Raw genomic sequence first — 26,843 nt, forward strand, 5'->3', positions numbered from 1 at the left:
ATTATCAAGGATGGGTGTCACCTGGATGTTCTCCCACAGAAATAAACAGAAAAAAGTTTTTAAATGATTTTCTAGTCTCTTCTCTTTTAAAATTTCTTTAAAAACAAAGGAAAAATGTAAAAGGAAAAAGAAAATAGTATCTTCAGCTTTGAAATTTGTGAGAAGATCAAAGACTATAATGCACATAGATTTTTCAAAGGATAAATTATTAACAACATGGACAAACACATACTGGTCAATAACATGGTCGAAGAATAATAAGTTAAGAGCATCTCTCTGCAGCCAATTACAGTTAATCTGACTTTATTGTTTGCAAAAAAAAAAATCCAAGTTATTTACTAGATTTTGAATAGAGCTTTTAAAAACATTTATTAGAGAAACCGTGAATTGTGACAAGCTCTTAAGCAGGTTCAGCAGCTTGGCATTTTTGCATTTCTTAACTTCTGTTTATCTTCTCCATGGCTACAGGAGCACAGGATGTAAACAGGAAAATACAAAATTGCAGTGAAAATAAAAAAAAGTATATGGAAAGTCTAAAGGCAGATGCAGCCATTAGTTCCCATTGTGCCACTTATTTTTTCTGCGTACCTAGCCTACCCCTAGCTAGAAAGGGCAAAAACTCTCTCCATACGTGTTACAGAGCAGACGTGGCAATGAGCTGTATAGCCATTTCTCTACAATAGCACTACTCTTGCCTTGTGCTTGCAAAGATATTTTTCCAGATGTGAGGGACAGATGAAAGCCATTATCTACCAGTGGAGCAATCTTTCCTTTCCACTGCTGTGCACTGTTAACCCAGAAACCTTCTGATAACACATTCAGTGCTATTATTGCCTTACTTTCTGTTATTATTTTATAGAGCCTTTAACTTAAACACGTAGTATTTGTAGGATTAAAGGTGAATCCTGGGCCTATACTAACCTTGATTAAAATGCCACTGCTTTTTTTGGTATCTAATCATCCATCCTGTCCTCAAAATAAAATACCTCTTTCAAAATTCTCCCAAATAAAAAGCATTTTCCACCTCAATTTGTTGCTGACAATTTCGGTGATTTTTGGTGATCAGGATTATTTATTTTTATATTTTAAAGATAATAGGTCTAGAAGTATTTATTCCACAGAGACCACTGAATACTCAACAAATAAATTCTTATTTTTTAATATCTAGAGCAGGACATGAATGGGAACACTGGGATCTGAACTTTGCCGACATAATATTTTTTTATCACTTGTCATACAATTTATTTAAGTTTGATTTAAAGAAAACAAAATTCTATGGGAAAGATCTTCTCTAAGGAAGAAAATGACCACACAGAAATTTAAGCAATGCCTTTTTCTGACATGAAGTTAAGCAAAAAAGACTAAAATTCACATTTTTCTCGTGGCAGATATACTTAATAAAAAGAATCAGACTGAGCACTTTACTATGTTCAGACTAGCCTTTTATTGATTTGGATGTGCTATGAACCGCATTATCTAATCTACAATAAGCCATTTACCAAGTGCAATGATCTATGGGCTAAAAGGCTTAGATTTTTAGTTCCATTGTAGACTTTTTGATGAAATGGTAGATCAGCAGAGAGTAATACTATAATAAGATTGTGAGGGACATGAGTGCCAATATTAGGAAATCAGAAAGTTTGGCTTACTGTTTTAAATCCTCTTGCTGCTCATTTAAAAGCCCGGTACCTCTTTTTGTAGACTAATTGCATCTGTATATTTAACAGAGGGCCCTGATGACGTCCCACAGGGTGTCAAGTTCACAGGGACTCAATGGCTCACCCAACTGAAAATATTTTTATTTTGCAAAAACAAAATCATCCACCTGAGCACAACACATAATTGGTGATTCATGTGCTATGATTACCTGAGGATACAAGTTATCACGACACTACCTTGCTATTGCTCTTTAATGTAGTTCAAGTTTCATCTGCTTCACTGGAAATTGTAGCAGTTTACTTTAAATCAGATTTGATGGATTTTGCATCAGAAACTTTTCTTTACCTGTACAGAGCCTGGAAGATGAGGCTGAGATCCCAATTAGGCTTGTGTCATTCATACACATAAACACGTTTGCACTAACAATCCCACATTCTCATCTGTGATTGCCTTCCCTCTAATTGTCAGCTTTGAACACTTTTGCACATGGGAGTTCTCCATCTGCCACCAGGAAGCACCACAGAAATCTGAAGATGATTCACTTATCTACCGTTCTGTGTTAATCTAGGAAAGAACCACATATATGCTTCCTTATTTTTCAATATAGCTTTTTGATTGAAACAGGTAATACTGAACTGCCTGGCAACGTATACCATAATTCACCTCCTTCTCAAATTATCATGCAATTCATGCAAAGATAATTTCTTCCTGAAAGTGGTTTCTTTTGGCTAACTTGGACTCAGAGGCTTGTGAAAAATTTCCAGTGCAAAAGAGATTTGCAATCCCATAGGCATCATCAAAATATTATCTCATATTAGCAAAGACATACAGAACAAAAAGTCAATAGCCTTCAGTAGATAGAAAATAAAAACCACTATTTAGTGAAAATTAAATGAAAACCAAAGCATATTTATGAGATTATTTCATCTATAGTTCTATGGCAAATTTTACTGCACAATTTCTGAATAAGACTGACAGGTTACATGCCCAAGTAAATGTAGAAAAGACATTAATGTCACTTTAAAGCAACTCAAGTTTTGATGTTCTTTTACTTTTGTTGTACTGTGACTATTAGGATGCATTGCCTCATTTTTTGAAAAGGAAAAAAGGAAATGTAACTAGTTCAGGCTACCACGTAACTTTACAACAACTGACACTAACTATAATATACGCCAGTTTGTATTAAGATGTTATTGCACCTTTCCAGTTCTAATCGCCAATTATGACTCTATTAGTCCTACTTGGCAGTTCATCTGCTCCTGCATCAGCTAAGGGGAACTTGGAGACGGACCTCTGATCTTCTTGTTTCCGCTTCAGTGAGAGCTCAGCACAGCGGCTGTCATCTTGAGACATTGAGGAGGTAAGGTATTGCCTTTTCTAAGATAACTACACCTGACCTTACAACAATTTACTAAGGAAATACCTGCCTAATGGCAGTGTGAGTGCAGTTTCTTTTACACTCACAACGGCACTGCAAATTAGAGACAACAGGATAAATCTATGACCAGCTCACTAGACACTTCATTAAATCACTGTTCCCTTGCCTTGTAGAGCACTAATAGAATCACAGCCCTCGTTAGCTACTGAATAAAAGATCAATCACATTCTTTGAGAGCTCTTGCTACCAGCTTCCAGAGGAAACAAGGAAAAAAAGAGACATATTTAGGATCATCAGTAAGATTCTGAATGGCCTCACTGCAAGTTGGTTAAATTACCTTTTCCACAACTGACTCAGACTGTAATACTCTGAGGAACTTGTTAAGTCTGCTTTCAAAAGCTGCTATCTAATATACGACTACCAGGCCCTGGTCAAAAGTTCATAATGTGCATATGTAAAAAGGTACTAAATTGCCTGAGGGCTAAAACCAGAGGAGTTTAATTGCAGCAAAATGCTGAAAATGGTCTGTTGAGGGTCTTTCTATTGGGATACTGCTGGCACTAGCTGATTGAAGTACAGCACATAAAAGCCTTGCAACAATATTTCCTTAAATGCAGCTGAAACTACGAGCATTTCCTAGTGCATATATGGTGTGTCAAGAGGAAAAAAAAAATGAACCTTCTCTAAACCAAACAAAGATTTAAGGATTGATATAATTCATAATTCAAAAGAGTGTGGATAAAAGGAATAATTGAACAACAGTGAATACCTGTCAGTATAAATCATGCTATATGCTCCACATGTTGTTGTTATATGTTGGTGGGAAATGTAAGTACATATGTAAACATATTTAATTGGCATCCATTAAGATCTGCTACAATGAAAGCTGGAAAACAGCTTGCATCAATGTATTTATGACCACACTTGGAAATTTTCGAAACTGTCACCTATGAGACTGAAGATCCCTTTAGTCTGAAATCCAAGGTCTTTTCTGTAGTAATTTGAGAATCATTCCTCTAGCTATTTACATGATGAAGACAAAAGGACAGGAAGGAAAAAAGATGATTTTTTTGTGAACCTTTCAAAATATGCTTTTTCAAAATATAAAACGAATTGATATGATCCCACCACGTACTGATCTTAAAAGCTGTTCAGATTAAAGCAGTCAAAAGGGTCCTGCAGTTGGCTTCACTTTTTACAAACTCTGTAATGAGATCTACAAACCTTGTAAACTGGCAGAGTAAACCTAACAATGGAAAAAGCTGTGTGTTCAGCTTTGCAAACCTCGAGTATGCTTGCAGAGTTTTTGATTTTCCAAGACAAGCAACAGTCTGCATTGCATTCTGAGAAGCATAATTGGCATTAGCTGAAGGCCATTTAAAATGCCACATTAGCGTCTACTGAATTAGCATACAGGTAATGCATTAATGATAAATTTCACCTACCCACCAAAAGCAAGGTGTGTTGGATGTTTGATAAAATTATATTTTATATGAAAATATTTCCTTTACAGCAATAAAGCCAAAATGAGACCAAAAATACTATATCACCAGTGGAACTGTCAGCTTTGTTGATATTTTCTACTATAATTCCTTTAAAAGTTAGAAATTCACATACATTTCTCATCAAAGGAATGAAGAGTCTAATCCATTCTTTTTTCTTACAAATATAAAATCACTACCTTCAGTGGAAGAGCAGACTGAGAAACTCACTTTATACATACTACATCACAAAATTCATCTGTGTGTAGATCTAAAATCACGCAATTCAGGGTAATACCTTACTTCTTGGCAGAACGAGCTAACTCGTTTTCAGTTTACTCTTGACAAAAATCAAAAATAAAGTTTTTCTGGGAAACACATTTACTTATTGTCATGAAGTATACAGAAAATAATCACAAGCTTTACATTGACACTGTCAGATTACTAGCAGAATCTTAACACAACATGTGCCCAGATCCAAAGAGGAAACACTGAAGGACTTCTCAGGTGCCTAATCACTCCATGACCATGTGTGCCCACTTACATGCACTGATATTTTGGGCCTTTGCCTAGGGGCACTGTAATGGAGAAATTCCTTTCCAACACACACTGCTCTGCAGCAGCGAGCAGTCTCTTCAGCACTAGGGCAAGGAGCACCAAGATGCCCAATATCCCTCGCAGATCTTGTCTCTCCTCCTTTAATTAAGTGTTAGATCATCAGAACTATATCACATGGGATGCACTATTCAACATGAGTAGACAATCAGATTCTAAATGACACTGTTACAAAGTCATTATCATAAAAAACTGCCAAGACAGTTGTTTTATTTGAAGTGCTAAATTAGTTTTCTTGTACTGGTAGTATTCATCATAATGCAAGTTTGACATTTCAGGACAACATTTTAATTGTCATGCTGTTCGGTGTAAAGAAACAGTACTTCTAATTTTCTAGCAAAATGAAAAAAAATTAAATTCATTAATAGGTTACAGTCACAGACAAGTTAACTCTAAGAAAAAAAATACCTACATTCGAGAGCATTGAATTCAAGTGAAAACTCTAATTCTAACATTTCGAAGTGTTGTTATGCTTCAGTTTGTAAACCCAAGATGTTATTCAATGTTGTGTTTTTTTGTTTGTTTGTTTTTCCATAATGGAAGTTAGAGTATTCAATCACAAATTAGTAATAAATAAATAAATAAATGCCAGTTCAGTAGAGGGATTTTCAAATCTGTTCCTTTATATAAAAGTAATCAACACATGAGTAAATACTTTCATGACCAGCTAAGCATCTCACCAACCATGTGTCAGAAAAGACAAGCAATGGTGGGATCCAACATGAATAACATGCTCACAGTAAGGTTCAACGTCCATGCCTGCTTCAATTTCTTCTGAATTAAGAAAAATACACATCTCAAATGCATTGAAGTACCACCCACAGAAGCAGCACATTTATTAAAACTCTGATTTTAGACATGACAGCTCTTAAATCAGTACTCCTATAAGAGATAGGTCCACAGCACTGTCAGATCAGTCCTGCATATTCAGGGCAGGTAGATCTTGTTTTCCAAGATAAACAATTATTTCTATATCTCAAAAATTACTTTACTTTTATATAAGATGCATCATCCAACATTGCTATATTTATCTCATTTCAATGTGATGCTTTTGCAATTAATAAAATCCTCAAATACCTTCTATAGATTTTTTTGACATGCATAGAAGATTGTGCTATATCCATAGTGATATTTAGTAATTGCAAAAACATGTTGTCACTAAAATAATGGATGGAATTTGACTACGATATTTATATTTACTGTCATCCTCCTTGCTAAAAAGGATTGACGCTAGTATTGTAACAATTAGAAACAGCAAAATAAAGAGAGCAGAAAATCAAATGACTGAAATATTTGAAGTGTCAAAGGAAACACGAACAGCTAAATAGATTCAGAAATTCTCTGATTAAAAATCTTCAAATTATAGCTAAATTAATAAGTACTGAATCATTTGCTGTGCATACCTACACTCAACTAAGCAGAACAAATTCAGTATTATGTTCACTTTTCTTTGTAAACACATACATGCTTACCTACAAAGAAGGTGCAGGAAGAGAAAAAAATTAGAACTACAATAGAAGTTCAAGGTTTGAACAGGTCTAACCATCTTTTTCAATAAACCTCAGAGAGTGATATATATGAAGTGAAAGACACTGAACTACAAAATATTAGTGAATATCCAGTGGGAAAACTAGACACACTTCCTAAGACAGTCTAAGTCCATGTGGGAATCTAGCCAATGCTCCAAACCGGCCAAAAACCATCCTGCTCTTTGAGTCTTGCTTTTAGAAACAAGAATATTACTACACTCCTACTCATGACAAATAAAAAAGCCACACACTTCCCCTCACGTCATCAGGGAAAAAAAAAAAAAAGATACATACACATACATATATATAATAAACAGCGGAAGAAAGAACTGACAGCAACAAGAAACACAACTAGTGGGGAACACTACACCACAGGATACCTCCCAAAAGCCTAGAGAAACACATTTTTTTATACAGACTAACATATATTTGTACATTTCCTTGCAAGGAAGTTTTTAGAAATGTTAATTCAGTTATGCAGTTATCATGTCCAGAGAATGCCAACATGATGATGAATGACAAGTCACACACAGAAAACCAACAGATGAATCACTTTTTCAGGAAAACAGACTCTTATTGTGCTCACCTATTCAGGAATACTAAATATATTAACAACTCATGTGTATATTTCATTTATATAGATAGATACATACACACATACGCACATATATAGATGTAAAAATAGTGAGAATACTAAAAAAACATTATGTAGTACACTACATTTGATATACTGTGTTATTTTTGGACCTTGCAAATATACTTTTTTAATGACTTTGCTCTAAAAGACAGGACTTTCTAGCTCATATTACTTGGACACTTACTGTTTACTCTTCCATCTTTTTTCTAAAGTCAGAAGAGATTTCCCTGAGAAATTCAAATAAATAAGATATCCAGCTGCACAAACACTATACATTCTGTTAGATTACTTTGGCTTCCTAAGGAATATTTGACTTTCTCTGAATGTAAATGATTAAAGAGAATTCATCATATGAAACTGATTGGTGAACTGTTTAAAGTGGTATGGCACCTCTTCAAAGATGATAGAGAAATGAAAAGACCATGTTATGGTAAAGCATCTCAGATATCCAAGGAGTTCTAGAGAAAAGTTAATGTAACTAAGCACTGCATCTCCCAATTAAGAAATATTATTTAAATGATAGCTCTGTAAAATAGGATCTACACTGCATTTTTTAAAACAATTTTGTATTTCACCTATTCTAAATACAGCCAATAAAAGCTTGGGGTTTCCTGAACATCTGTTCATTCATAAATAACAACTTCAAAAAATGTAAGGAAAGTTAAACCATGTTCTAGAATCCACGAGGTTTATATTGCTCTGAGAGTTATGCTTTCAAAATGAGACAGGCTAACAATGTTCAGTTATGTAACTTCATGATTTTTTCCATTTACCATTTCAAGTCTGAGCAATGGATTCTAACGTTTAGTGGTCAAAGAGACAATAACTAAACTTTGTCCAAAAAATTTGATTTTGCTGAACTGAAGATGTATGGATGGATCAGCAACTTTTTTTCTAAAGGGCTACCTAGAAGCTTTAGTATCAGCGGGAATATACGTGTATAGAGAATACAAGTAAGAAAGCCACTAAGAGGAAATAAAAGATGCATTATTGCCTAGTTGCCTGAGGAGTCAAGACATACACAAAAAGGCCCCAGTTCAAAGTTTAACAATACAGGACTTTGAATGTGATTTGTCCTCATTTTAGCAATAAATTGAAGACTTATATTGGCGTGAAAAAAAAAAAATACTAGCCCAAAATGATTCAGTTCTAAACTCAATATGAAACCTGATTTAAGAGGAGAAAACTGAGCAAATGAAAAACACACTAATGAAGCAGAATTACTTTTTAAAACCATCAGCTCAAACTCTGTCACCTCTCCATTACTAAGGGTTTCTCATGACTTCTACAATTTGGTAGATAGCAACAGTTTTAACTGGAACCCAAATTTATCATTTTACATCTCAACCCACAAGATTTGTTTTTCACATTGCATGTTGTTCATAGCACTGTAATTTCAATACGTGAAAATAATTGTTTAAATTTCAGTATCTTGTGTATTTGTCTGTGCTTAATTTATTTGCTAGCAGTACAGCCTTGTAGCTATAAGACTGTCCAAAGTTAAAAATCCTATTAATTTAGAAGAGTTTTGAAAGTCCACTTCTTAATAAAAAGTGATTACCAAGTCATTGCTAGCTACAAGTTCAAGTTTTATTGCTGAGAATATTTGAAACTATAATCTTTTTAGAATATAAGCAACAGATCATTTGATCATTATAAACACACTGCACTGCATTGACTCTGCTTTTGATTACAGATATCTCATTCATAAAAATGTTATCTCTATTGCTCTCCTGTTATTAAAGAAAATGAATAATCCTGTGATTTATGTGCTAACTGGTAACTAAGGAGGTCTGGATCCTACTGTGTTATTTACAACAAACTGTCTAAGTGACCTTGCTCAGGCACACAAATGAGAAACCCTGGGATAAGAAGAGGGCTTAAGTCACTTTGTCTGCAGCAACTGTTCAGGGTAGGAACAGAGGGCCTGGGGTGCCCGAGGGGCTCTGCGACCAACCAAAGGCAAATGGAAGACTTGGGGGCACATTCCCACTTGGTCTTCAGCAACACGAGGTAATTTCAGCTGGCAACTGTCACTGATAGCCAGGCTAAGAAGTCAAAGATGAAGCTCTTTCAAGGCAAACATACAGAATTATTTCTACTAAAAAACCCTTTTGATTACTGAACCTTATAAAAAATATTAATATAATGCATACTAGCAAAATCTGAAGGCTGTTTTAAGAATGGGCCAAGGAAGACCAGTTGCAACATCGCTCTCTATAGGTACCTTAAAGGAGGCTGTAGAGAGGTGGGGGTTGGTCTATTCTCCCATGTGCCTGGTGACAGGACGAGGGGGAATGGGCTAAAGTTGCGCCAGGGGAGGTTTAGGTTGAATATTAGGAAAAACTTCTTTACTGAAAGGGTTGTTAGGCATTGGAATGGGCTGCCCAGGGAAGTGGTTGAGTCACCATCCCTGGAGGTCTTTAAAAGACGTTTAGATGTAGCCCTTAGTGATATGGTTTAGTGAAGGACTTGTTAGTGTTAGCTCAGAGGTTGGACTAGGTGATCTTAGAGGTCTCTTCCAACCTAGACGATTCTGTGATAAGGATTACTGCCTTACTTCAGAGATGCATTAAAAAGACCTCGTCCTGTACATATCATAAAACTGTTTCAGGCCGTAGCTGCCTTTTTCCAAAGTTAAGAGCCATGTGCATGCATTAGCACCAAATTAATGCATGAAAGCAGTAGAAACAATTGTATGAGTTTTATGAAGAGATCTTCCTGATATTTAAGATCACTTGCCTGTTTATACAGGAATAAAAACACAAAAATAGAATTTGACAGAGCACTGAAAATACAGACTCAGAAAAGGAGAGCCCTCTTCTTTTAAAAACTTAAAATTTTCAACTGACTTCCACATCTCTGTAATTCTTGATGATGAAAAACAGAATACCTGTACAGCAATACGCAAAATAAACAAAACAAAAAGCCCTCTGAATGTTAAGCATTTTGAAAACACTGAATTTCACTACCTAAGCACATAAAAACTCCTTTACAAGGATGAGATATATTCGTAACAGCTAGTATAGTATGATATATAAAGGTAAAGAGAGGGAAAAAAAGGCTAAATATCCTGTTTCTATCAGACTGCAACATCTTTCCTGTCACCCAAGCACCTCAACGCTCAAATAGAACTAAAATTTGCTTCCTTATGGTTTCTCAGATATACTCAGAGCAGATCAGTGCTGCCTAACAGCTCAGAAACAGCATGGCACTTCAGCTGCAGTGTGTTCTACAAGTGATGGTGAGTAAAAGAGAAGGAATAACAAAATAACAGGAACTTGAAATCTTCTTTGGTAGGCTGCAAAATAACACGGAAAACATACATGAAAGTCTGAGATTTTCAGACAAGAAAGAAATAATGGGCAAATCATACCAGAGTGGGAAAATAAAAAAGATTAAAATCTTTTGTTAAGCACTCAATATTTTGTTTATAACACAGCTTGCACCCACAAATCTGACACACACACACACACAAACACACATTATTCAATAAGGACATTTGATTCTAGATGGTGTAACAATCTGAATCAATAAATGAAAATAACTGAATGCAAGACCGACTTTCTACAAATTTCAGTAAAAGATACTCTGTTCTATGCTTCTGACTACCTGTGAGGCCGATCTTTTCCAGATTTCAAGATGGAGATGGTATGGGAGCAGACTGGGACTGGATGTGAGGTTGCACAGAAGATTAGCATTTGTGGGTAACTCAAATCTGTATGCAGACATTCCACAAGGTGTATATATAGCTTTCTAATCCAAGAAGGCCTTTTCAGCCTGACAATGGGGAAATATGTTTTTTAATTTCAAATTCTAATTTAATTACTTGTAATATAAAACGTTAGAGACCGAATGTGTGCTTGCCTTGCAGCCCACATACTTGGCAGGACATTCTGAAACTCTGCAAGGATCTAGGGAGAGAGGAAGAAATTCCTTACTTCCTCCACAAAACTATGGGACATAACAGAACTGCTCCACAAAGAGCTATGAGGGTGTGCAGGACACAGCAAATTCCACAGCCATTGCTCCCCCCCGAGCATTGCTCTGCACAGGGACCCTGAGCTGTTCTGTTTGGCATGTGGATAGGTTTTCATAATGACTTTCCATTCCTGTGGTGAGAGTTATGGGGAACTGATTTAATTTGCCCTCAAATTTCGTGCTACGCTTATTTTAGCAGGAAGTTAAAATACATATCAGTTAAATGTAGGTTTGATAATAAGCTAGCTTATATGACATTTTATTACTAGGTAGGATGCAAATTCTAAGTGCATGGAAGAATTTTTGCACCGTCCTTCCAAAATGATTAACAATGACTTTGGGGGTATTACTTTACCATCCTATTACAATCAATCAAAATATTCTTCCACATATGCCTTCTTTCCTTTTACCCAGTTCAGTCAATTTTATATGATGACAATGTTCTGCAAAGAAGCGTATGCTGTCAGGGTTCAGCAAAATAACTGTCCCTCCATGTTACAAGAGACACACTCCACAAATCTGCATGTTAAAAAAGAGAGCTGTTGCTTAGCATCGCTTTAAAATTTACACTCCAGACATTAATATATAAAACAGGAGAATTGCTTATGTGATTTATAAACTCTCCAAAAGAAATAACACACTCCACAACAAATGCTAGTATTCTGTAGATAGTTAATCCCCTTTCACTCTCACTTCCTCTTTCACTTTCTACCCAAGCTTCAATTTGAGAAAAGAAACTGCCATTTTGATCAAGTATAAACTGGGAGGCTCTTTTCAAAAAGAATTGCCTGTTGCTTTTCAAGAAACCCCAATGCATTTTCGATAATGTTCTACAGAGAAATTGTAGGCCAAAATCCAGTCTGAAACACACATATACCCACCCTGCCCGTGACTGCTCTCAAAGCAGCTCATGCACAGCTGCGGGCAGAATTTGGCCTGAACTGCGAATTCAGCAAAGGAAGCCAAGATCAATTCAACGCAGCCCACACAGATCTTTGGACAGCAAAAACGTTTACTTAGAGAGGGAACACTATCCCCCACTCTAAGGGTTATTCCAGCTTCTTTAGGGAAGAACAGAGGAGAAAGAGATGAGATGATGAGATTGTAAGGTCTCTTTTGAGCTTCCATCAAAACCAAACAGATGTGACCATTAGGAAGAAGCAAGTCACTCCTTTAGGTGCAGATTCATTTCTTGCCAGAATTGAAATTCTAAGTAGATGTTAGGTGTGAGTGCAAATCATCACAGAAAATTTAAACGTAGGCACTTTCAATGTATGGCAAAAGAAAAACCACTGAAGCAGCTGTAGGCACAGGGGTTTCCCTCTTGCCTGCATGAGCACTGAAGTACATGCCAACTGCCTAAAACACTCCTGCGATAATATCAGAACAACAAAAATTCATTGTTTTACATGAACTAAGACATTCAGAAGGATTTTGGAACCCTTACAAATATTCCTTATAATTCTCAATAGCAAATATTTTAAATACAAAATCCAATTCTGAAAAGCTACTATGTTTGGGGAAAGAGATGGAAATCAAAGTGTAGCTCAAGTATCAGCCTCTTCAACATTAAAAAATTAAGAGCAGAATGGTCTTACTGTGGCTAACTGGAGGTTTAAGGGTGACAGGTTGAGCTCTTCTAGTTGTAATTTATATCTCAGCAACAGAACAAATGTTTTATTCCCAACCATTAAAAGGGGGTAACACATCTGCTAAAACTCTAGTACAATGGCTGGCTTTGCACTGCAACAGGAAATGTAACCTAATATTCTCAGAACTTCTACAAACCCTAGGCATTTCTTAATGTAAAAGGATTTGAAAATTTAGTTCACTGAAACATCTGTTAAGCTCTTGCTACTCCAACACATGATATTCTTTCTGCTCTGTTACCTGCCAACAAAAATATTCGGTTCTATGTAAGACTATCACAACTGTGCGATAATAGCATTCTGCTTCTAATTTTATATGCCATTGTACACTCAAGAAATCATCTGGGGATGACACTAGATAACATTCAGCTTAAGCTTGAAATTTACAAAAAATGTATTTAATTTTAATCTTCTGTGTAACTAGTAAAAAATGAAATGGGTTCTGAATGACTAGCATTAATATACAACAACAAAAAAAAAAGTTAAAACTCGCTTTCAGCCAACTTTCTAGAAGAGAAAAGAGAAAGGGGGATAAGGGGAAAGAGAGATGGGGAGGGCGGGGGTAGGAAAAAAACACTAGAAAACAAAACCCTGAAGTCTTAAATCAAACCAACTAAGCATCTGCATGGCCTATGCATATCTTCCTTTCAGAGTTTCTCTTCCGATCTGTTATTTACAGTGGCCACTTGTTTCAATTTACATTTAATTATATTGTAAGATTTTTCGAATTTAATGTGTAATTATATAGAGGTAAGTAAAAGAGGACATTAGTAGAGCTGCAGTTACTATTGCTTTCTACGAAAAGTACTTGTTCTCTAGTTCTGTCTAACAAATCCGTGTGTATTTTAGATCTTGAAAGAGGTGGGGGGAAAAAAGGAATAGTCTTTCAGTTTCCAGTGCTCTACTTAATATAAGTACTTCCTGTACACCTATAACCATCAATAATATAAATATTGTATTATGTTTCAAAAGCTGTCCAGACAGCTCTTTGTGATTCAACTGAAGAGTTCATTATAGCCAGCACAAACGTGCTACCATTTTTGTGCTGTAAGCACTCATAAACAGGTTTAGAAATGTTGCACTTCTTTCAGTAAGGTACGAGCCACTTACAGAAACAACTAAAATTATATATCTAAAAGCCTCACACTTGAAAGACAGACCAACCATATCTAAGCATGTTCATTCATTTTAGGAAACAGAGGTTATAAAGAAGGGTGATCTGCAACACTATTCCTTAAGCAGAACCTTTAAGTTGCATGACTTTGTGAAGCGTCCTAATTACAGAAATTAAGTCACTGTAGTCACAGCAAATAACAACAAACAGAAAAATAAGAAGTGTGATATTAGAACACTGCTTCTCAGTGCCTCAGGGAATCAGCTAAAACTGAACAGCTACCGGCAGTGTTTCCTAAGCTAAGTTCTGTCATGCTGAGTATCCCAAGAGCCACGTGCCAGAGGCTGCATGACCTCTCCCAAAAATAGAGATTCACAGTATGCAATAACATGCGTTTCTGAAGAAAATATTACATCCTCATTAACCAATTTGGAGCTGTTCAACATTCAAGAACTGAACAACTATAAAATAAAAAGTTTTCAGATACACACTGTGTATTTGTTCATTCTTGGAAATAAAATAATTACTGAACTGCTATGACAGATAATTTTATAAGGGCCATAAAGAATGATGACAACTAAGTCAGAAGCATGAAGACTAATTCTCTCAGTAGTAACTTGGAGCCAGAACAGAACACAAGAATTCCGTTTTTCTGAATAAACTAGTAGGGAAACAAACATATTTTCTAATTTACTCCTGCATGTAGCTTCAAAATCTCCAAAATGGCTGTAACTATGAGTGTTATTCTGACCTATCCACCGCTCTCAAGAAATGTTTTTAGTCCATCTTGGTGAAATACAAATTAAAGATTTTTTTTTTTAATGAATAGCTTTTACTACAACAAAATGAAAAGCCCCAGTTAGAATCAGGTGCAGCTGCAGTCAATACATGAATGTGTGTTTGTATAGACATTTGCATGTATGTATATGTGCGAACGTATCTGTACAAAGCCCAGGAACCCTTACAGTTCAAAATGTAGCAAAGAGCTCAGACTCAAAGGCTCCAGAGGAGTTAGGCTCTCCCCGTGCCACAGTTCTGGTACAGCCGTACCTGCATGGCACCTTGCCTGAACCGATAAACCCTACCTCTTTCCTCAGAGAGTTGACATGGATCTCTCAGTTCCAGGTACGAACCCAGCTCAGTTGCAAACATTTTAAATGTTGCACAATGCAGCATGATGCAGCAATGCAGACATCCTTGCAAACCACAGGAACAGGCAACTTCATAACCTTGGGACTGCAGCTTTAAGCTCTAAGGTAAGCACCCAGTATTCTGACCAAAAAAACTCATCTAAGCTCTGGGGTGAGTTGCCACGGGAATACTGAGAGGAAGCCCACAGAAAGATCCACAGCAAAATTTACTCCAGGTTAGTGATGAGGTTCAAGGGAACATAAAAATTAATATCACAATGAGTTACGAGACTGACTCTTATCCTCATCCATATCCACCATCATAACACTCAAATAACCTCAGTGAATTACATACAAATACAGAAGGACTTACTGAAGCAATTAGGCTCAGACTAGGGTGCACTGTTGTTCAGTGTTGGTATCTTTTGTACTGTATTTTGTATTCTCTTTTACATACCACCCATAAAAAGATACTATCAAAAAATCTATCAGTCGTTTTACAGACTTCAAAATGAACTTGCGTGTTTCACTTTTTTCCTTAGAGGATGAGTTTATCTGAGCAACAAACACAAAAGGCTCCTCTGTGAAAATACGTCGGAGCAAATAAAACTAACAATTCATAAAAGTTCCACAGACTGGATCCTTTTCACTGGACGTTGATAACATTCATTTATCCATTCTCAGGAGAACTTCAAGAATTTGTTGTATAAACTATCCCCAACACAGCAGAGACATGGTTTTAAAAGTTCTGGTCAAGAAACATGCTGTTGAAAGACATTATTACTTGTCCCAAGCTGCCAGAAGGCTCACTCACCAATCTCATGGACATAAATAGGTTTTGCATATGTACAGGCTGCAAACTGCAGGCAGAGGTTAGAGGTGTGAGGACTATTCTGACTGCTTCATTGTCAGCATACCACGCTAGAAAGGCTGTTTATATTTTTGCTCTGTGGACATTACTGAAAATTCTGTATTGTTCAAGAAGCTGTTCATTTTTGGACATGTAACAAAAGTTTTAAACACTCTAAGATGTGTTTTCCACTTACATTAACCCAGTAAAAATTAAGATGAATTTCATTATCTCACTATGAACTGGATTTCAATGTACAAGCAATCCTTTTTTTTTGTAGCTATATATACAAGTTCCACCGGTGATTTTCTCAGCTTCTAGAGGTTATGCTGTAGATTAAGCTACAATTGCTTCCCCGCTCTTTTTCAAATAAAAGCCATTAATTTGGTCTCTATCACCAGCTCAGGAGACAGTAATTTACATTACACAACAACTACTCATGTCAGTCATTAAGTCCTTTGTAAAAGGGGCCTCATTTGGGCCTGAACAAATTCCAGTGTTCTGCAGGGGTGTTATTTTTTCCATTTCCCTGACTCCTAGGTCCAAATATTCAAGGGAGACTTCCTCCGCTTGTTCTTGTTTTAGTAATATCATTCTTTGTCAGAAAAAGAAAACGGGTGAGAAACAGTCAATAAGGTTAAAAGGAACCCAGTTCTCAATGAAGCGAAAGTCATCTTCTGCTCAGAAAATGACTTCGGACTCCTTAAAAGTGATCTGTGTCAGAGGTTCAAGAGATAAGAGTAACTGCCTCCAAACACTAGAGATGTTGAAATTTCTTATATAATGAAGCTTATTAACGTTGTCTATGAAAGAACAGCATAGCCTTTCATTGCATCTTCATCCCAATCCAAAGTACAATGTGAAGACAAGGGAAAACTCCCACTGTCTTCAGTGCTTTATAAGAATCAAGAAAATCACTGTTGTTTTTATTTTTAAATATGAATGAAAGTGCTTTTACCACTGAAAGCACTTTCCCTCAGCCATTAATAATGCCTGTAGTATCTTTTCTAACTAGGCCATCTGTTTACATAAAAAATGCAGTCAAGCATATTCCACTTAAAAACCAAAGAATTTTTTTGATGTTTTACATGTACTTAGCACAGAAATAATTCTAAACTATCCCACACCTAAAATATACAACTACCATAATCACAGCAAGTGAAAGTCACATACTCAAACATGGCAGTCATGCAATCCATCTAACATGGTGACTTTACTGCAGATTGACAAATTTAATCTAAAATGGGTGAAGTATCTTTTTCTAGAGCACTCACTATCTTGACATTATGTTTGTCATTAGAACCAGGGTTGGAGTTATGAAAGGCAAAAGGTCAAAGCAAATACATACATCTGGATTTTTTACTCCCCTGATTTGAAAACTGAAGATGTGTAAAATACTGTAAGTCATTCACTTACCATGGATTTGGTGAAAGGTCGAGCCAAGGTAAACAGCAAGGTATACACCCACCAACTACGATGAATGGAGGAGTACATCATATTTCCAGGATGGACTGAATTACACGTCACCCCATGGGGAGAAAGGCGTCGGTTCAGCTCATTGGAGAATAGTATATTGCAAAGCTTGGAACGATTGTAGGCCAGCATAGCCCAATACTCCTTCTTAGATGGAGAAAGCAGGCTGAAATCGAGTTTTCCAGAGGAGTCTTTAATTTCTGTAAATCTAAAAAACAGGACATATTCCTTAGATACCCCACAGTTAATTTCACTCTCATTAAGAACAACATAAAATGTAGACAGACAGCCGAGTAGAACTTGGCTAGAATCAAAATAAAACAACAGCTTATTTAGCAGTTCCAAGTATCTACTGGAAATTGTTTGAAGCCCAAGGAATAGTCACATATAATATAGCAGTAAAATTATTGAATAATTATCATACTTAAATAATAAGTAAAAACAAGTCCAAAAAATGTTTTAATGATTTAAAGGCATTGTATACAACTTATGAATTACATTATTTTCAATCCTGAAAAATATTTTGCCATAGGTACACAAAAGCACAAATAACTTGCAGAAAATAATGCAGGATAAAATAGCACTGTCTTAGAAACAGAGAAACAGCATCCTTTTATTTCCCCTTCTTCCCTTCCCCTGATTATTTCATCCAGTGTTCATATACTGCACACTTCCATTTAAGTGTTCAAGTAACTATGGATGAGTCTCACTGCCTCTTAGACTCTTTTTTAGATTAAAAATTGATGAATATAAAGAGGTTATAACCTTGGTAACTTGCCATCAATAGTCTTATATGCTTAAAAGATAAACGTAAACAAAGCCAAAATGAGTTCTGGCAGAGTATAATGTTTTTAAGTATACCCATGGCATGGCTGAACACAAATCAAAGTAACTAGTTGATGTTTTTTAATTGGGTCTGACAGAGTCATTAAACACCAGCTGTTTGTTTCTTTCCTTTTTTTTTTTTTTAATAACAAAGTAGTGAATGTTCTAAAGACATTTAGATGAAGAAAAGGAATTTTTCATATAGAACTTTTTCCAATTCATACAATTTTGATTTATCAATTTACTGGTATATCTTAATATTAGAAAAAAAAATACTACATTTAGTTACAGACCTTTGTTCCACTCAGAAGAGCTACTAAAAATAAAATGGATTTAGCAAGCTCTTTTTAATACTGAGTTTTCAGAATCAGCTAGGGAGAACAGGGATAAACATAATTATAGTACACACTAGAAAAATGTTTTAAAATATCTTTACTAATTTTGCATCTCATGGCCAAAAATGAAGAGATCAGCTGGAATTTCTATATCTATTTTGTGAGCAGAATTATAATGCACTTAGAGAAAAGCAACTACAGTATTTGAACTGAAGAGGAATCCAGGATGTCCTGTATCTTGAAGAATTGGTCCTTCAATTTCAACAACAAAATTTCTCATTCATAATTTTCAGTTAAATAACATACATTTCTGAAATTAACAGGACTATTCTGGGAGGAATTTCCTATATTCATTCCTCAAGTAACCACTTAGGATACCAGAAATAATCTATAAATAAGATACTTTGTGTATCCTGTACAATGGAAACACACTGGCATAATTTCAGTCCTGTCCTGCAAGGGTACTTATGTGAGTCAATCTTACTTATGTCGGCAATCTGATTGAATTCAGTAGGATAAGGGCTGTACAATCAAATTAACTACACAGAAATAAAAACAGAAGGAAAGTCAACCTACTTATTATTCAGATTTTAATATGATGTTCTTAAAGTACCCAAAAGCTTGATTTAAATAGATTTCATTTGTGCTGAATCCAGGTAAGCAACTAAAAAAGAACGAGAACCAGAGAGGCAAATAAATATTTGGCCTTGGGGCAGTTTAGTATAATATTTTCTGCAAACATGGGACTTTATTTTTCGCCTAACAGGGGGTCTTGACTCCAGCAAAAAGATCCAGCCAAGGTTTATGGACGTAATTAGATACCAACACTTCTGTTTTACAACATAGTTTAAGGCTCAGAGTTCTCAAGTAGGTCAGAAAGTACTACTACCCAATAATACCTAATGTCTAAACTAACTGCTTGCACCAGCTTTTGGCCATTAAACAGACTGGTGGCAAAACCAAAGTAATTTAAAATGGCCATTTTAAATGTTAAGATATGGCATGAATTGCACCCCTCAAAAAGGGGGAAATCAAGTAGTTGTGTTTATTATTTTCTCAAACATAGACTGTTACTTATTTTTTGATGGACTTCTATAAACCTTTGCTGATTTTACTGAGATAGCAATGAGAACTTTAAAAAAATGTTTTTGAAAACAGATAAAGATGTCTAGAGTTGTGAGCTCCGGTTACACGTAATGCTTAATACAGTGAAAAACAAAGATGCCATTTAAAGTACTATCAGACACAAACTTACAAAGGGGAACAAGCAGCTGACAATTCAACATAATCTCCCATTAAATAACAGCTCATTTATACGTATCCCATTGTGCCATCCACATCTGGCAAGTGATTGGAGTTGGCAGATTTATTTCTAGAGCTATCTTGCCTGCCCTGCAGTAGCCTTCCTCACTCCTAACAGGACTCTGCTACTTGCTTTCACAGACCTGGTGTGATTTCCAAAGATAAGGATGTCCAGATTTTGTTACCACCTAATTACTAGACATTTCATGTCTTTTAACACCAGGGAGGATTATTACTGGCATTTTCTATTGCTTCCTTTCATTTCAGCCATCATAAATTTAAAATGGCAAAAGTAAATCTATCTGCAGTGTGTCATTTATACCATAAGCCCCTGTGTTTGGAAGTGATAAAGGTTTCAGCCTGACCCTTGGCTGGTCTCTCTCTACCAGGTCCCTGGGGTTACATTTTATGGAAACGTGATTAAAAAAATAAGCTTCATTCTGGGTCACTAAAACATTTCAGAAATATGAAGGCAGAAAAAAAAAAAAAAAAAAGAAAAAAACCAACACACGCAACCAGAGTTGAAACAGAAATCAACAGTAAATGTTTAAAGTTGGACATTATAGTCTAATCTGAACTAAATCAGTCCCTGAACTAAATCAGAAGCCAGTAAGTGGCTTGTGCCCACTAAAAGTCAGAATTGGGGTATTCATTTTGCACTACAAGGAACTTTCTAATTTAAATCAAATCATTCTTTTCAGTTATTAACACAAACACCTCAAGCACGTCTGAAATAAGGCAAATCTCACAATGTCTGTTTTGCCAACTGTACTTCTCATGTCAGTAGAATGATGAGCATCTAATATTTTAATTAAAATTTTCACCAAAAGAGGTATGGCCAGATTTTTAATATGTATTAACTATACTAGTTCCCATTTATATTGTACAGCTAATGTTTGCATTGAATTCCCTAATTTCTCATTATAAAACAATTGGATTTCATCTAGCAGTTTTTAATTGCATTGTTTCTCCTGCTAAAATAACTGCACATTCTTCTTGGTAAGATGTTGAAGTTGTTGAATGACAAATCAATATAGGTCATGCCATTCAGATTTAATCAATTATTATTCCATCTCCTAGCAAAATCAATAAGTGTTCTGAAATGCAGTGAAAATCTGCATTCATACAAAGAATGATCCAAAAATACCTCCATATTATTACAAAACTAGAACACGCTTTATATACAGCAATAGAACCAAATGCAGTAACATCCAGACATTGGCAATCCTTCTATTTTAAAAAAGATTATTCAAACACATGCTTTAGAGCAGGGCCTTTCATTTTTAAAAATTTTTGCAGTTCCACCATAACCATTTTCTGTTTTAAGGATTGCAGATTTCAATGAAATCAAAAGCGCACCATAACGTTAACCAACCTGTGTGACTCTGAGGACACCACCACAACCCTTGCAGGAGACGAGCTGCGTAAAACATCTTCCAGAAGCTGGACGAGATAGAAATGCCCCAAGTGATTCACCTGGAAGGTGGACTCCAGGCCATCCTCTGTCAAGAACCATGGGGCACCGAAAGTGGCAGCATTGCAGATCAGGATGTGAAGAGGCCTTGAATAATCAGAAGAATTAAAGAACAAAATTGAGTCAAGAAGTTTCAGTGAAATACATCTAAATGCATTCCTGTGTGGACCAGGTCAACGTGTGCATTGAGTGTAGGCGTCAAGGCCTAGGCCGCAGGGCTGGGCTCCGTGAGGAGAGGTGGGGGCTGCCCTGTGCCTGCTACACAACGAACCCACCACAGGGTATGGCTGAGACACTCGGTGACGCTGCCGGCACCTCTGGGAAAGTGTATTTAAGGAAGAGCAAGGTGCTGCACTGCTGTGCAAAAGACTGAGGGGAAAAAGTAAAAAACAGCCCCGTGAGCACCAAGGTGAGAGAAGGATGTCTTAATCTCAATAGCAAGACCAAGGACAAACACCTTTCCTGTTCTTTCCTTTTTCAAATACTTGTGAAACACAGCAAAGGCTCTGATTCACGGACCTCAGATATATCTGCATTTGCGAGACTGTTTCATGACTGAGAAAAGCTGGGCAATAATACTGTATTCTTGTCCTTGAGTAAGAATCCAATGCAACAGACCTAAGCAAAGGTAACAGAGCTGCAGACCTCAGACTTCAGTCTGCATCTGCATCCCTGCTCCAGAATAATAAAATAGGAAAGGTTACAGAAAGTAATGCCTGGCAAACAAATGCCTTTCACCCCTGCACTGTGTACTAGTAGCTGTGACATCCTAACACCAAAATATTTAAATCATTGCATTTGTTTGAGCAGCCTGTTCTTACTTCATCTTCACTGTAATTGACCAAATCCCGTGACAAATACAAAATCAACCACCCAACATAAACTCTAATTTTAAAGATAATAACTGAAGCACAACTAGGAAAAAAAGCTGTTTGCCCTCCATTCTTTTCAACTTATTTCCTCACAGCCCTACACACAAAAGAAGATGGAGACCCAGCATCAGATCATTTTCCTACATGGCTCAAATCTCCACTATGAGCATCTGCAAAAGGAATTCTGGAAAAGAACGTGAAAAATGTCCCAGGTTGTCAAACAAACACTGAATTACGTTCCCTCATGTATGTTTGAAAACCTTGGGTTTTGATAGCCCAGTTTTCAAGAACATTTCTTGTGGAATCAAATGTACCTTAGCTAAATACTGAAGTCTGTGCATGATCAGGGACATAAAGAGTAGGCTACATGTCTTTATTAAAATAAATTTCAACTTTGAGCCTGTTGGGAAGTTACCACTATAATCTGGTTTTATAAGAAATTAAGAAGCTAGTATCTGTACTTGTGCCAATTTGGAAAACAAAAATAACAAAAAGCTTCAGAAGCAGTATGAAACATCTGTGCACTTTGGGAAGCTCATTTTTGGAAGTGCTGAATTTCTGATTTTCCTTTTGGGCAGTAACACACGTAATATCTTCATATACATGCTGCATCTGCAAGAGTAACTGAAGATAAAAGGGGACTGTCCTTTTAAAGGCAAGGTTCTCTTTTTCTGCTCAAACCAATTTGCACAAAGACAGTGCTTTTTTTTTTTTTTTTTTTGTGCCTTTACAGCTTCACCCAACACTGCATGGAGCAGACTATTTGCTAGGATATTCAAGACCATATTTTTAAAAAGGTATCCAATCTTTTGAGGTATATTTTAAATCCAAGTTCGTTTTGCCTGTTAGAGATGCATCTGCCAAGAGGAAAACAAAGCCTTATGAAGATTGAGTGCATGTGGGGAAACTTTGGATGATTCATCATCTCTTCTAAAAGCTTATGTAAAGCTCTGGCAAGAATTAATTTACAGGTTTGTAAATCTGCTGGGAAAAGGAAGAAGTTTCTTCAACATAGATGCTTTTTTGGTATAACAGCCTTCTGTTTCAGAACTGGGGCACGTGAGTACTGCAGTAATACAGAAAATACCATCATCATTCACTGCAAAAGCAAATATGGTACTGTTTTATAAAAAGATTGTAACTCTATTTGATACTTGTCATATGTAGTATGAAGTAACATACCAGAGTAAGATGGAAAGGACCCACAAATGAATCAGCATTATATTCCACCTATCCAAATTCTAATATCCTTCATTAATACTAATTACACAATAACTACCAGAGGCAAAATATGCACTCTATACCTAAATCTGTCAGCTTAATTAATTAAAAAGAGAATTCTAGAATTATAAAACTATAAAATGTAGTCTTTTAAAATGTAAGTACATTTAATTGGATTTTATAAAAGAAATAAAATTATGCTTGTCTTTTTCATTATATTTTTTATTTTTTGAATACTATTTTGTTCTTCTTTTAATACAGATAATTAAAATTAAAGAGACAGTAAAGTTAAAAGTATTTACAATATTCTATAAAAAATCTGTGAAGAAACAAAAATGAATACAGAAACATTTTAAACTAATATCCTACTAAAAAAGTAACATCAGATTACCTTTTAGAATTGCTACATTTTTAATTAGTGTTAGTGCTTTGAAATGTTTTAAAAGTGGTTTCTCTAGAAAACATCACAGAAAAGAAACCTAAAGGATCATATCAACAGCTACTGCTGTTGTGCTTCATTTCAGCTCCAAAAGAGGCACCTCTCGGATCTGGATCCATGACCACTAAGCTATTGGTGTCTCTGGTATGACTGCTAACAAAGGTCCAATTACTGAAAATTGTCATCTAAGTTTTTGTGACCTGGACATTTACACACCAGGAAATGAATGAAATTACATACCCATTTCACATTACCTATGTAACAGCCATCATATGGTTATGAATTTCAACCACAGATGACAGATTCTAATCTCAGTGGTGCAGAGCTCTGTATCACTGAACATATCATTATGCAGAAACAAAATTTTTAAGATACTTGACAATTCACACCACACATCTGGCACTACAGCTTTGCTTTATGACAGGAGTATTTTTAAGTGATAGCAGAACTATGACCTTGATTTCACAAGTTCATTAAAAACACTGCTGTGATCTACATTAGGCTTCCTCCTGAGCCCAAGGAAAAGAAAAAAAAAAATCTCCCCTAGGTTTCAAGTAGTTTCTAATTCTACATCAAAGGCACAACTAAGACCAACAAAAAATGTCACCAGCAAAAGAAAATTTTCTTTAGTATTTACTCCTGGTATTGACGTTACCAAGCTGCTCCTTTTAACCATGACACCTATTTGATATTTCTGGAAACACCATGTAGTTAAAACCTTGAATGTTTTGAAAATTTACCCTTATGTCTCCTTAAAATGCCTTCAGTCACTGACTTACATCACACCCAGCGAGCTAATGTGCTCTACCATTACAATTTAAGTATGTTCTGGGAGTTGAACATAAGCTGCTCCACCATAGCATGTAGTCACTGTTTCTTATCATTCACAGCATGACTGAGACTCAAGAATATACTGCAAGCTACCCAGCAATTGTAGAAAACTCTCATCATGCTGGTAAATGTAGCTACAATTTAGTGAAAGTTAAAAAGCATGTAGAATTAACAAGGACATTCTTAACTGTGAATATCTCAGCTGAAAACCATTGAATATCTTGTGCACTTCACAACCCTGTGATACATCACTAAGCCTTGTATCAGGCAAGTCATTCAGATCTTATATGCTGTGCTAAATTCACCATTAGAATCAAAGCAATACAACTGCTCTGCATTATTTTAAAATGCAATAAGTGAATACATTAGAGATACAGAAATTAAGTTGCTGCTATAAATCAGTTAGTTACAAAATTTAATAATCAATTTGTTAGCACCTGATGTAAAACTATGATCTGTCAGCAGACTCCCAGGCTGACTGTGTGCAGCAGTAGATATTTCCAAGGGAATTAATTACTGATGATTTGCAAAGGTAAGAATAATATTTTTCAACAAATGTAGCCTGTGCACTAGGAGGTTAAACAAACACCACCAAAATGTCAACAGAGTTCTTGGCTTTGGTGTTCTCCCATTTCAAATGCAATGAAATAGTTAACTAGAAATTACGCAAAGGGAATACTTTCAAATCTTCCCATGAAGCAGAATGTCACACCATCTGGGGCACTTCTCAAGTGATTTGAAAAGTTCACACTGTTTGGAATTACACAAAAATTCAACAGAAAAGGCCTTACCATATCCCCCAAATCCCATAAGCAACTGTAGACCTATGTCACGGCCAGGAAAGAAGGCAGAGAGATGTGCCTTCTCTTCCATAAAGAAGCAAAGTCACAGCCTACTGAATTTTTCCATCCCCTAACTCCGAACACCAGGCTGCTTTCTCTCAAAGCTAGAAAATGGTACTACTTCTGGGTAACCAAGACTAGTCTTACAGCTCCCCAGAAAAGAAAAAAAGAAAAGTTAAACAACCATCTCCAGAAATTCCTCTCAATCATGTAAGGAACAATGATGGGAAACTGAGCAACGAAGAAATCACTTAGAGTCAGACAGAAGCAGATCTCAGTAGCACGTGTAATCTAGCACTGACCCCAAAACATTTACTACTTCAGTGAAAACACACACACAAAAAAAAGCACTTCTTAACTCTATGAATTGTGAAAATGAATACTGAATGCCTAACTTCCCTTTTTCTAAGAGTGTTGACTGAAAAGCCAGCAAAAATAGCCTCTATTGCCACCTGTCAGCTAACAGAATTGTGGATCCTTGTTAGACAGGCTTCATTTTAAGGCAAGGTACTAACACGGGACTTAGAGCCCCGATGGATGACCTCCAGCTATAAGCAAGGAAAATTCTCTCAAATTCATCCTACTGGATTTCTTTGCAGGATTTGACACTGTTGATCAGCAAATGCTTCTGCCCCACTTCCAAGAGATTAATGGGAATGGACTGAAACTGTTCTGCTTCTCCTTTCATACCAAATACATGGGAATTATTATGAGCAGCTGCTCCTATATCTTCATAAAATACATGCAGCCATATAGGTCAACCATCTCAATCATTATTCATTACCTCTATAAAACCTTGAGTGTACAATTTCATAAAAGTTTGTGGAAGGAACAAAGGTCTCAATAGATTTAGATTTAAACAGAAACATCCATAAGTCCTATTTTTCCCTTTATTAGTTTTTCTAACACCTACAGTAAAAAAAACAACTAAAAAAAAAAAAACATCTTACGCCCCCAGAAATTAATAAGTAATCATCCTTTGAATTAAAAATTTTGTCATTTTAGCTCTAGGGTGATCAAAAAGTTTGAGAAGCCCCTACTTTTCCATTCAGTGGAGGTACAGAAGCAATTTCCACTATTGTGATTATTTTAAAGTTGAACTCCTGAAGAGAAATTCAGATCTGATACTAAAAAATGAAACAATTAAACATTTAATGTTAACACTTAAAACATTTGTAATGTTGCTATCAATCTGATCTTAGTAAA

At 35.9% G+C, this 26,843-nt stretch overlaps 1 protein-coding gene across 8 annotated transcripts in view; it reads right to left on the minus strand.

Annotated features, from left to right (window-relative positions):
- The window catches only part of WWOX (WW domain containing oxidoreductase), a 511,256-nt gene that overhangs the window by 365,837 nt on the left and 118,576 nt on the right, over positions 1-26,843 (minus strand). For 7 of the 8 annotated variants that reach the window (XM_040570723.1, XM_040570724.1, XM_040570717.1 and 4 more), the window contains exons 7-8: positions 21,334-21,519; positions 17,440-17,704 (exon numbers count right to left, since the gene is read on the minus strand). In XM_040570723.1, coding sequence (XP_040426657.1) covers positions 17,440-17,704; positions 21,334-21,519 — 451 coding nt within the window. Of the gene's footprint in view, positions 1-15,964; positions 16,034-17,439; positions 17,705-21,333; positions 21,520-26,843 lie in introns of those variants that run through there. The other variant, XM_040570718.1, reaches the window with a different exon arrangement.

The sequence above is a fragment of the Cygnus olor genome, chromosome 12 (genome assembly GCF_009769625.2).
Source record: "Cygnus olor isolate bCygOlo1 chromosome 12, bCygOlo1.pri.v2, whole genome shotgun sequence".
Taxonomy (NCBI): Eukaryota; Metazoa; Chordata; class Aves; order Anseriformes; family Anatidae; genus Cygnus; species Cygnus olor.